This window comes from Hyperolius riggenbachi, chromosome 8 (assembly GCF_040937935.1).
Source record: "Hyperolius riggenbachi isolate aHypRig1 chromosome 8, aHypRig1.pri, whole genome shotgun sequence".
NCBI lineage: Eukaryota > Metazoa > Chordata > Amphibia > Anura > Hyperoliidae > Hyperolius > Hyperolius riggenbachi.
Window position 1 is genome coordinate 37,172,870 of NC_090653.1, and position 13,617 is coordinate 37,186,486.

General features: G+C 42.4%; 1 protein-coding gene across 2 annotated transcripts in view; it reads left to right on the plus strand.

The window, feature by feature from the left end:
• The window catches only part of LOC137528726 (class I histocompatibility antigen, F10 alpha chain-like), a 116,134-nt gene that overhangs the window by 81,461 nt on the left and 21,056 nt on the right, over positions 1-13,617 (plus strand). For both annotated transcript variants that reach the window (XM_068250238.1, XM_068250239.1), the window contains exon 5: positions 12,588-12,686. In XM_068250238.1, coding sequence (XP_068106339.1) covers positions 12,588-12,686 — 99 coding nt within the window. The remainder of the gene's footprint in view (positions 1-12,587; positions 12,687-13,617) is intronic.

Genomic DNA, 13,617 nt, shown 5'->3' on the forward strand with positions numbered 1-13,617 from the left:
AAAAAAGGATATTCTAGAAGCAATTGAGGTAGTTGAAGGGGGTAACGATTATGTGATTGATGCGGCCTCAGAATCCTTGAGAGTAACTGCAAAATCCACAGCACTTATAAATAATGCAAGACGTAACCTATGGTTGAAAACATGGGATGGTAGCCAGACATCAAAGGCTAGGGCTTGTAGCCTTCCTTTTTCTGGGGATTTACTGTTTGGGCCACAACTGCAGGAGGTGTTAGAGCGTACAGCCAGTAAAAAGACAACTTTTCCCAAGAAACGGAAATTTGAGCCTAAAAAGAAACCGTTTTTTCGGAGAAGACAAACACAAGGCAGAGAACAGCAGAGACGTAAGCCTTGGGCAAACAATAGGGGGTTCCCCAAGAAAAATCCGTTGTTTAGAACAACGGAAAATAAGGATAAACCATGACGCCAGCAAGGTGGGAGGAAGATTAAAGACATTTCTATTGGGTTGGAAGGAAATGACAAAGAACAAGTTCATTCTAGACCTAATAGAAAACGGGTACAAAATCCAATTTTCAAGATCTCCTCCCAAACGATTTTTAATGACTCAATCCCCCAGAGTGCCAGAGGAAAAAAACGCTATGTTACAAATAGTACAGGATATGCTGGCAAGAGAAGTAGTATGCAAGGTCCCAGTAGATCAGGAGAAACAGGGGTTCTATTCAAGAATCTTTTTGGTAAAAAAGCCCACGGGGAAGTATCGGCTGATACTAAACCTAAAACCTCTGAATCCTTATATAAGGTACGAGAGATTCCGAATGGAGACAGTCTTTACAATGCGAAACCTTCTATCTCCAGGCTGTTTTATGATCAATATCGATCTAACAGATGCCTATTGGCATATCCCAATAAGAAAAGAATCTCAAGCTTTCCTTCGGTTTTCTGTAAAGACAAGTTCAGGTCTAGAACATTTTCAATTTTGCTGTCTCCCATTCGGTATCTCTTCAGCACCCAGAATATTTACAAAAGTAATGACGGAGATAGTGGGGGCTTTACATCTGAAGGGCATCCTGATAATACCCTATCTGGACGATTTGCTGGTAGTGGCCGACAGTATACACAAACTGGAGGACCACAAGAGTTCAGTAATGGATCTCTTAGAACAGACGGGGTGGCTAGTGAATCGACAAGAATCAAATCTGATTCCAACGCAAGAAATCCAATTTTTGGGATTCACAGTAGATTCACTGTCTCAGAGATTATATCTGCCACAGGACAAGGTAATAAAGCTCCAGACTTTGATACATCAGTGTCAGGGAGAAAAAAGTACAACTATAAGACTTGTGATGAGGCTGATTGGTTTTTTAACCTCCACAGCTCCAGCAGTATATTGGGCACTGATGCATATAAGACCACTACAGCAGTGGTTGCTGCAGAATTGGAAGGGAGTCCAGTCAGATCTGGATCGGACTCTTTCGATGCCAACAGTTGTCAAGCAGTCCCTAAATTGGTGGCTACAGGAGGACAATTTAACAAGTGGTCGTCTATGGAGGTGTCCAATAACAAAAGTACTAACGACAGATGCCAGCCTCACAGGTTGGGGGGCCCACATAGAAGGCATATGTTTACAGGGCATCTGGTCAAGGGAAGTGATGACGCAATCATCCAACTTTCGAGAATTACGGGCAGTAAAGGAGGCACTGACTCATACAGTAGACAGAATAAGAGGTCACCATCTCCAAATCCGGTCAGACAACATTACAGTAGTAATGTATTTAAACAAACAGGGGGGCACGAAATCGGAACCACTCCTAACACTAGTACTGGAGATATTGAACTGGGCAGAACAAAATCTACAGTCAATCTCAGCGGTACATCTCAAGGGTTCGCTAAATACTATGGCAGATCTCCTGAGCAGAAAGAAACTGTCAAATTCAGAACTAAGTCTAAGTCCAAAAATATTCAAAGAGCTGACACAGAGATGGGGCCATCCACAAATAGATTTGTTTGCCAACTGGGAGAATACTCACTGCAGTCAGTTTTTCTCGCTAGACCCAAAAGGTGCTTTAGGGGTAGATGCGTTGGCCCAGAGATGGGACTTTCACATGGCATATGCTTTCCCTCCAATACCTCTATTACCAATACTGTTACAGAAGCTAAAATCAACAGCAATGTATCTGATATTGATTGCTCCAAACTGGCCAAAACGTATCTTGTTCCCGATGATAAAATCGATGTTGGTGGACAAACCAGTACAGTTGAAAAACAGACTCAACATCCTCAGAAAAGAAGGAGAGCGGACTCAGATTCCCAATCTTCAGCTGACAGCGTGGTTTCTGAGGGGCAAATCTTGAAAAGAAGAGGTCTATCTGACAGGGTCACAGAGACTATACTTAACAGTAGAAAGAATGTGACGAGGGCAATCTACTCAAAATATTGGAAATTTTTTTGTAGTTGGAAGAAGGATAAAGGGCTAAGATCCAATAGACTGGCCACAGTTCTGGAATTCTTGCAAGATGGAATAGAAAAAAAGTTAGCACTAAGTACCTTGAAAGTGCAGGTTGCAGCCCTTTCGGTTTTTCTTAATAGGCGGTTAGCCTTAGAACCTTTAGTTGTAAGATTTTTCAAATCAGTAGAACGTTCCAGGCCGGTATGGAAACGTTCGTATCCCAGATGGGACTTAACTTTAGTTTTGAATATGTTAATGAGTGATGTGTTTGAACCATTAAGGGATATTTCGTTAAGATTATTAACAATGAAGACAATTTTTTTGATAGCAATTACCTCAGCGAGGAGGATAAGTGAGCTGGAAGCTCTAAGTTCGGTAGAACCATTTGGTTTAGTTCTCCAGGACAGGGTAGTTTTAAAAACAACAAGTGAATTTTTACCAAAGGTAGCTACCCTATCCAATAGGATGCAGGAAATCATATTGCCATCCTTTTGCAAAAATGCCACGGATCCTAGGGAAGTTAGGTGGCATAAGTTAGATGTTAGGAGATGTTTACTTTTTTACCTAGATAGGGTAAAAGACTTTAGGAAATCTACAGCACTATTTGTTAACTTTATGGGAGCAACGAAGGGTGAAGGCATGTCCAAGGCATCTATAGCAAGATGGATTAAAGCCTGTATTAATGAAGCTTATAAACTTAAAGGAGTTCCATGTCCAAAAGAGATAACAGCACACTCAGCTAGGTCAGTTGCAACCTCCTGGGCCTACAAGGCTGGAGCAACGGCAACCGATATCTGCAAGGCAGCGACATGGAAGACAGTGAACACCTTCATCAGACACTACAGACTAGATCTACTAGCAGCGGAAGAACAGACTTTTGGAAGAAAAGTTCTTCAGGCTGTGATCCCTCCCTAAGGTTAGTGTTATTTATTGCATATCATCTCATATGTAGCACCTGTCCTGGAGGGTTATTTGAAAAAACCAAAATTAGCTTACCTGGTAATGCTGTTTTTAATAACCCTCCAGGACAGGTGACCCACCCTAAATTTATGAAGGTATAACTATCTATATGTTGTAAACATGACCAATAAGGAGTAAATGGTTAGAGTGTTATTAATATGTGGAGTTAAAGTATTCTATCGGAACAGTTAATTGGAACAGACTGGCAGGTAGAGATTAGAGGTGGAACTTATAGAGAGCTAGATCTTTGTGTTTCCTGTTGGGGGCGGGCCTAAATCTCATATGTAGCACCTGTCCTGGAGGGTTATTAAAAACAGCATTACCAGGTAAGCTAATTTTGGTTATTTGCGTAGGACGGAGCCACGTTCGACCCCATAGCTGTACCACGTACCTGTAAATAGAAACGGTCATTAAATACAAAATAATTGCATTTCAAAACAATATATAACAGATCAATTAAGAACTGGATCTGAGGATCTGAGAAATCCGAAGCTATAAAGAGCATATGGCGGACAGCCTCCACACCTCCATCATGAGGGATGGAGGTGTAGAGGCTCTCAACATCCATAGTAACCAGTAAGGTCTCCTCAGGAATATCCTGAAGAGACGCAATGGTGTCCAGGAACATGGTAGTGTCCCTTAAGTATGACTTCTGTGCTATGACAAATGGGTGAAGAATGTAGTCTAAATATTTTGCAAGCGGTGAAAGAACTTAATCTATCCCTGATACTATAGGGCGGCCTGGAGGATGTTGTACATTTTTGTGGATTTTTGGTACCAAATATAGTACCGGTGTTCTTGGATATTCTATTTGGAGGAATTTGACTAATTTGTCATCAACTATCCTATCTTGGGTGGCTTTGTTTAGAACACCAGAGATACGTTTTTGTATATCAGATAGGGGGTCACAGGGTAGTGATTGATAGGTGTTAAAGTCAGATAATTGATGCATTGCTTCAGACATATAGTCTTCAATGTTCATCACTACCACTGCTCCCCCTTTGTCCGCCGGTTTTATAATGATGGAATCGTTGAATTCAAGTTCCCGTAGTGCATGGCGTTCCCCAGAAGAGAGGTTGTGTTGGATATAAGTTCCAGGATTGCCTGTCCTAAATAGACTGTCAATGTCTTTAGATACATTGTCTATGAAGTTATCAATGATTTGGCAAGAAGGTGGATTAAAGGAGCTTTTCAAACGAAGTGTAGTATCTCCTAATGTTAGCACAGACTCATCATGGTCACTAGAGGATGGTGAAAAACGGGGTAAACTGAAAAAAGTTTCACGTTTCTATAGAATCTCTGCAGGTCCAAATCTAGTTGGAGACGGTCAGGCCAGTGGGTGGGGGCAAACGATAGTCCTCTATTAAGTACACGTTGTTGGAATTCAGTTAGAGTAAGTGTGGAGATGTTAACCACAATATTGTTACATGCTACTTCTTCGGCTTCTGTTTCTGGCGCAGCCTTTCTTTTATACCTCCTGTGGCGTCCACCACGCCGCTTTCGTCTTGACTGGACACATCTGTGGTGTCCTCTGGGGTACTGATTGGCAAAAAATCAGAGGAGCCATTCCCAGATGGTAGAGGTTCTGTTGGTTTAGATGGACATGGTCCTCCTTTTGGTGGTCTAGGTGGATTTTTAGGCCTTATTGGTCGTTTGTACGGTTGTTGCCACACGTACACATAACCTGAATTGTAATCCGCAGCATCACGTTGGAATTTTTGCCGTTTTATGGTCTCAATCTGGGTGGTAATAGTGTTGCGAAATGTTTCCATTTCTTTTTGAAATGTATCAAATTCATCTTCCTTCATGAGCTCTTGGAGCTTCCGTGTCATGCTCTCAAGTTGTGTATTAAGTTTAGGAATTTCACTCTGGATACGGTTAATGGTCAGCACCATAGAATCAAATGCAGCCTTGTTCCAGATAAAGGACCATGTATGGCAGAAAGATGCATCAGTAGGAAACATGATCGGACTTACATGGGATCTTATACCTCTTGGGATCCGGCCCACTCTCAGATATTCTCCCAATGTTGCCGCATGTAACTCATAGGCAATTCGTGTCTTTTCTATACGTTCAATCTGTTTACGTAGTGTACGCACATCAGTGGCTGCCAGAAAGGCCACCCCAGAATGAACAGAAGAGACGGCCCGTGCTGTCTCATCAGGTGTAAAAGAAAAGGTAAGCGTATCCATATCCACCGGCTCCATGGTGGCGAAGTAGGGTAGGGTGCACTCCACGTGGTTAAGAGACATGTAAGTATATGAGGAGGAGGCCTAAAAATCCACCTAGACCACCAAAAGGAGGACCACGTCCATCTAAACCAACAGAACCTCTACCATCTGGGAATGGCTCCTCTGATTTTTTGCCAATCAGTACCCCAGAGGACACCACAGATGTGTCCAGTCAAGACGAAAGCGGCGTGGTGGACGCCACAGGAGGTATAAAAGAAAGACTGCGCCAGAAACAGAAGCCGAAGAAGTAGCATGTAACAATATTGTGGTTAACATCTCCACACTTACTCTAACTGAATTCCAACAACGTGTACTTAATAGAGGACTATCGTTTGCCCCCACCCACTGGCCTGACTGTCTCCAACTAGATTTGGGCCTGCAGAGATTCTATAGAAACGTGAAACTCAAACACTTATTCAGCTTACCCCGTTTTTCACCATACTCTAGTGACCATGATGAGTCTGTGCTAACATTAGGAGATTCTACACTTCGTTTGAAAAGCTCCTTTAATCCACCTTCTTGCCAAATCATTGATAACTTCATAGACAATGGCCTCAATTCACTAAGATCATGCTGGAGATAATAAGGCAAGAGAAAACTTACCTCCACACAGTGAGAGAGTTATCTTATCTCTTCATTCCTTAAGTTACCTCCTCTGTAGTTAATTTACCTCCTCTGTAGTTAATTTAACTCCTCTGTAGTTAATTTAAATCCTCTGTAGTTAATCTACCTCCTCTGTAGTTATTTTCACACGCAGTTAATTAACAGCCTGTCTTTAACTCTAGAGTTATTTTAAGGATTGGAGAGTTAACTTAAAGACAGAAGAGTTGCTTGCTTGAGGTAAAATGTTTCCTGAATACTACATGCCTTATCACCATGGTAACAACTCTAGAAGAGTTATTAAAGACAGGAGATAAGCTTAGTGAATTGAGGCCAATGTATCTAAAGACATTGACAGTCTATTTAGGACAGGCAATCCTGGAACTTATATCCAACACAACCTCTCTTCTGAGGAACGCCATGCACTACGGGAACTTGAATTGAACGATTCCATCATTATAAAACCGGCGGACAAAGGGGGAGCAGTGGTAGTGATGAACATTGAAGACTATATGTCTGAAGCAATGCGTCAATTATCTGACTTTAACACCTATCAATCACTACCCTGTGACCCCCTATCTGATATACAAAAACGTATCTCTGGTGTTCTAAACAAAGCCGTCCAAGATAGGATAGTTGATAACAAATTAGTCAAATTCCTCCAAATAGAATATACAAGAACACCGGTACTATATTTGGTACCAAAAATCCACAAAAAAACATCCTCCAGGCCGCCCTATAGTATCAGGGATAGATTCAGTTCTTTCACCGCTTGCAAAATATTTAGAATACATTCTTCACCCATTTGTCATAGCACAGAAGTCATACTTAAGGTACACTACCATGTTCCTGGACACCATTGCGTCTCTTCAGGATATTCCTGAGGAGACCTTACTGGTTACTATGGATGTTGAGAGCCTCTACACCTCCATCCCTCATGATGGAGGTGTGGAGGCTGTCCGCCATATGCTCTTTATAGCTTCGGATTTCTCAGATCCTCAGATCCAGTTCTTAATTGATCTGTTATATATTGTTTTGAAATGCAATTATTTTGTATTTAAAGGAGAACTGTAGTGAAAGGTATATGGAGGCTGCCATATTGATTTCCTTTTAAGCTATACCAGTTGCCTGGCAGCCCTGCTGGTCTATTTGGCTGCAGTAGTGTGAATCACACCAGAAACAAGCATGCAGCTAATCTTGTCAGATCTTACAAAAATGTCAAACACCAGATCTGCTGCATGCTTGTTCAGGGTCTAGGGCTAAAAGCATTGGAGGCAGAGGATCTGCAGGATAGCCAGGTAACTGGTATTGCTTAAAAGGAAATCAATATGGTAGCCTCCATATACCTTTCACTACAGTTCTCCTTTAACGACCGTTTCTATTTACAGGTACGTGGTACAGCTATGGGGTCGAACGTGGCTCCGTCCTACGCAAATATATACATGAACGTTTATAAGGAAAGTTTTTTGTCTATAATAATCCAAATTTTAAAAAATATGCCAAAATTTGGCTAAGATATATTGATGATATATTTTGCGTGTGGGCGGGGCCACGTTCGGCCCTAGAGGAGCTGGTCTCTCAGCTACATTAACAATGTGAGACAATCCGCCTCACTTTACATTGTGATGTGGAGAGTGTCAATTTTTTATACACTTTGGTCACTATTAATAATGGGAGACTGTATACAGATCTGTATATAAAACCCACAGATCGTAATGCAATTCTCTCTTTTGACAGCTTCCACCCTAGAAGCACTAAATGTGCCATACCCAAAAGTCAATTCATGCGGTTGGGCCGCATAGTGGGTGATGATGAAAAACTTGAGTCCCCACTAGATGATATGACAAAAAAATTCTTAGAGCGACAGTATCCTGGTGATGTGGTGGCCCATGCACGCAGGGAGGCGAGAGAGACGCCTGTGCGTCATAGGGGGAGAGGGAGCGTAGGCAGCCGATTACCCTTTGTTTCTAAATTTAATATATGGAGTGATCCCATTAGTAGAATTATAAAAAGACATTGGAGTACGTTGTCTCGCTCCTTCCCCTCCATTAATGAATTTCAAAACCCACCATTATTTTCGTACAAGCGGGCCCCTACTTTGCGGGACAGATTGTTACACGCTGAGATGAGGACCTTGGTGAGACCCCCAGAGTGTCGTTCTCGCAGGGGGACATTCCCCTGTCTTAACTGCGTGCATTGCCACTCCATCATCAGATCTCCTTATATAGTACACCCCTATACAGGGAAACAATACCCGATTAAAGGTTGCTATAACTGTGATTCCCAATATGTGGTATACCTACTTAAGTGCCCCTGTGGCCTCATCTATGTAGGTCAGACTACATCTAAATTCAAGGTTAGACTATCGGCTCATAAATCAGCTATAAGAAATAAATTGATAGAACAAGCTGTTCCCTCACATTTTGTAAAATTTGGACATAACGTTAATCAGCTTAGATGTCAAATTATCGAAGCAATTCCACCTATGAGAAGAGGTGGTAGTAGGACAAAAAAATTACTATAAGACAAGACAAGACAACATTTATATTGCGCTTTCCTCCTTGCGGACTCAAAGCGCCAGAGCAGAGCAGCAGCCACTAGGGCGCGCTCTATTGGCAGTAGCAGTGTAAGGGAGACTTGCCAAAGGTCTCCTACTGAATTAGTGCTGGCATACTGAACAGGCAGAGCCGAGATTCGAACCCTGGTCTCCTGTGTCAGGGGCAGAGCCCTTAACCATTACACCATCAGCCTACAGGGAAGCCCATTGGATCAGGACATTAGATTGCCTTGATCCTTGGGGCCTTAACAGGGAATTTGAATTATCGCCTTTATTATAATTATTTCACTGTTAAGTTTTTGTTGTTTGTTTTTATTTTAATATTTGTTTCAGTTTTTCTAGCTCTTTTGTTGCTTTATTTCTTATTTTTAATTCTTTATTTTTTATTTTGTATTTTATATCTATTTTTATTTTCATGTTCTAGAACTTATGCCCTGATTGGATATTTTAGTGTCCGTCACTAATATCGCACATATTGGGAACGATATATTATTTGTGATCACATATGGACTTATGCCTATTTCTATGCAAGGATCATCTTGTCTGTATCTTTTCTTCAATATACTTGCTCCTCTTCTGCCCTGCTGCATCATACTGTCACTGCCAAAGTGTCTGCTCTTGCGCGGCTCTGTGATGGTGGTTGCTATGGTGATGCGGTTGGGGCGGCGCCGGCGTGGTCACGTGGACGCTGGAGAGTGACGCGTTCTTGCGTGTGACGCGTCGCTTCCGCGTTCCACTTCAGGCCTCGCTTGTGACCAGCTCATCTTGGAGCTGGTCACGTGGTGCTCCCCCGGCCGCGCACCAATGTGGGAGCGCCTCCTGGGAGCGGTGCTCGGCCACAGATGGCGTCCTCCATACATGGATGCGGCGTGACTCGGTCTTCGGAGGTTTTGACATGTGGGTGAGTGTCTCCATCTTCCTATTGGCTCCCTTCCTAACTTTTAAGTTTCCCATCAGGTCCGCACAGCTCATTTGACTGTGTGATTGGTCAAAAAATTGGGACCAATGATTGGTGAAATACTTGGTGGCTATATATAAATTGTCTTGTATGTTTGTCATTTCATATCCTGTCACTTGCTTGAGAAAGGGGGATTCCCCCGAAACGTCGCATATCTATGTGACTGATTGCTATGAAGAATAAAAGAGCATAATACTTTATTGATGGTGCCGGCTTCATCCCTCTGCTAGAAAAACGCATCCAAGCGCACATTTTTCTATGTGCAATTTTGATGCGTTTCTGTTTACGTTTTCTAAAAGCAGACACTGTGAACGTGGCCTTAGACTGTTAATCACAGAGTTCTCAAACTTGGCACACTTGGTCTCTGGGTGACTGGGAATAATCACAAAAGTGGGTGGAGCCTACAACAGCCAATCAAATATCACCTATTGATTTGCAAGGGAAATATTTACATTGCTGCCACTCTTACACTGTTAATGGCAGAGGCCTCAAACCTGCTACAGTCGGTCATTAGATGACTGGTCATTAATATTCAGGAAAGTGAGTGGAGCCTTCAACAGACAATCAAAATTAATCTTTTGATTTGCAAGGGGAATTTTAAATGGGAAAATGTAAACTACTTCCATTCTCAGAGCTCACACACTTGGTCATTGTCTGACTGAGTGTCCAAGTTAGCAAAAGTGGCCTGGCCCAACAACAACCAAATACATGAATACATAAATGTTATATTATAAATAGAGAAGAAGGGAACTAGAGAGGGAATGATAATAGAATTTTGCAGAGCTGCCATTCCATCTGCAAAGAGTTAATATTTCAGAATAGTTCAGCAACAGTGCAGAGGGGTTGGGTTGAGTCAGCTCTGTATTCAAACTGAATGATGGTTAATGTCCCCTCCAAGATTCTCCTTTACGCTCGCATATGAGTGATGATGGGGTAGGGGAAGGAGTTTGGGCAGATAACAGACTGCTATTCAGTCTCCTCAAACTGCATCTGACATTCACACTGGAAGTTAGTTTTGCAAACCCACCTAGCCAGGTAAAAAAAATAATTGTTGAAACGGTTTTGGTGGAGAACTTTATGCATTGCGAATCATTATATATTTCACAAAATGTGCATTAAAAATGCACAAGTCTATACTGCAGCTGTAAGACACACTTACCTGGGGCTTCCTCCAGCCCCCTTTAAAGGGATTCTGTGGCCCTTTTTCAAAATGCAATTTAAATGAAGAGATATGTTCCTTTCATAAGTACTAATCTTTTTTCCCTGTCTCATGTAGAAACAGCTGTGCTGTCTCTCTCCTGCTCCTTTCTAATTATTCATCTAGTTAGACTAATATTGTGCTGCAGGAAGAGGCAGACAGTCTAGCAGCTGTTCCTCCCTACACCTCCCCCTGCTGCACGTCATCTGATGAGTCATCCCTGACCTTTCTGCAAGCTCCAGAAAGCAGGGGGAGGGAGATCTGCCTCTTGTGGCTTCAGCTGATCTCTGGTGCACAGCAGTACAGGGAGACGGTGTACTGACCTGGAAGCACTTTACATTGCAGCCATCTTGCCCAAAGGTTTAAAAATGATACTTTATTAACGGAGTTATTTATTGGCAGCAGGGAGCAGCGAAAATAGGATAAATGAAGAGGGGGAATAATGCAGGAAACAGTAATATGTTTATTTGAATGTGCTGTAAATTCACCACAGATCTTCTTTAAAGTGTAACTGTTGGGCATAAAATAAAAAATCAATTCTTTATTTTTATCTGGTGAACAAGTAATACGGATGCTAACCAGGCAATCAAAAAGTTAAAATCTCTATTACTTTTCTTGTTTATAAATGATCATTTCTCAGTTTACCTGACTCTTATTTGGTACTTTGCCGCACAAAGGAAGTTGCAGGGCATGCTGGGTTGTCTTTTTTTGCTTCTTTATTTCCCCTCAGACTTAACTAATGCGCAGAAGCAAAAAAGGACAACCCAGCATGCCCTGCAACTTCCTTTGTGCGGCAATGTACCAAATAAGAGTCGGGTAAACTGGGGAATGATCATTTATAAACAAGAAAAGTAAAAGAGATTTTAACTTTTGGATTGACTGATTAGCATCCTTATTACTTGTTTACCAGAAAAAAATAAAGAATTGATTTTTGATTTTATGCCCGACCGTTACACTTTAAGTTGTCCAATCCCTCATCGTCTCCCCAGGCAACTCCAGTCCCCGCTGGATGGCCGCCGATCCGCCCCAATCGCTGAGTGCATTCTGCGACTGTGCAGTACTACTGTGCAGGATGCTCCTGGCGACGGGTGCATGTGTGCTGCTGGGCCGTGCATGTGTGACGAAGTGTGACTAACAGGAATACTGGGACAGCTAGAGGACGACTGGAGTGGCCCAGAGAGATGGTGAGGGATCGAACAGCCTGCAGGGGGCTAGAGGAAGCCCCAGGTAAGTATAAATCCTGAGACATTATTCGTCTTAGGTTCACTTTAAATTGAGTTTTCCATGACGAGCACCATGTCATAGAGGACACATTTATAGGGAAGCAGAGCATCAGGTGGGGAAAGCTCCTGTTTAGTACAGCAGAAAGTCCAGTCTGATGCTATATAATTATTGTGTCACCCTTATGCTGGGTACACACAATTCAATTTCCTGCCAGATCAATGGGTAAGCTGACGAGGTTGCATCATGTGTACATGTCCAAACTGCTCTTGATCAATAATGGGATCAATTTTCTGATGAAAACATTCCAAAATCAATCCCGTTATCATGTCAAAAATAATCTGTTAAATCCCATTGACCAGGAAGTTGAATCGTGTACCCATTTCTCTAGAGTCTCTTGTCCTGATCTATTGACAGATAGGATCTCATCTCATGTTTCCTTTGTGTTTCTCTCCCAGAACCCAACAATGGCCTCTCTTCTGCTGTGATTGCTGCCATTGCCATCTGCTGTCTGTCTGTTATCGTTGCAGTTTTTGCTGGAGTCCTCGTGTACAAAAGTAAGTGCTGGAACGGATTTATATGGTCATACAGCTGTTTATTTTCCTGACATAGCCACAATTACATTTTTATACTCGACGAATCAGCATTGTTCTTTCTGCACTATGCCAGCTTTCCCATGCCTCTCCCTGCTCACTGCAATCCCCCACTGCATCCCATCTCTACATGAAAGCTACTCACATATCAGTGATCTGCAGATAAGATCTGATTATTCCTCTCTGCATCTCCTTTCCCCTTCCTGCTTGTATTCCACCTGCTTCCTGGGCATAGATCATCTCATATCTGTGGATGGCATAAAGCAGAAAGAAAAGCATGTAAATAAAGAAGCCCAGAATACAGGAAATTCACTATAGTACCAAAGTGGTAAGGTCAGCGTACTAAAATGGCACACTTTTCTAGATGTTTGGTATTGGACCATGCTTATTTCAGTATATGTTTTGTTGAATGATCTCTATGTACAGGGTGGGTGTAACGGTTGGGTGTCGCAACTCAGATGTCTGATTATTTGGTGATCTGCAGAATCACCAATAATGCAGATGCTATACCTGATTATGTGTGATCTGCAAAATCACCAATAATACCAGTATAGCAACACAAGGAGCTGAGTGTGTAGTGTTTGGTGCAACCGTAACTTTAATAGTTTTATGAGACCTCACCAGAGGGACTGGTGAGGTACTATCGATACACTGACCGTGTAATAGGGTTCAAGCTCCAGCAAGCTGGAAATACAATAATGAAGAGACCGAATCTCCCGAGGATCGGGTGATTCAGAGTGTACTGCAGCCGAGTGATCACCCGAGGAGCGGGTGACTCAGACTGTACTGCAGCCTAGGAGCAGGAGACATAAACAGTACTGCACTAATGATCGCCTGAGAAGCAGGTGATTCAGACTGTACTGCAGCCTAGGAGCAGAAAACGCAAACAGTACTG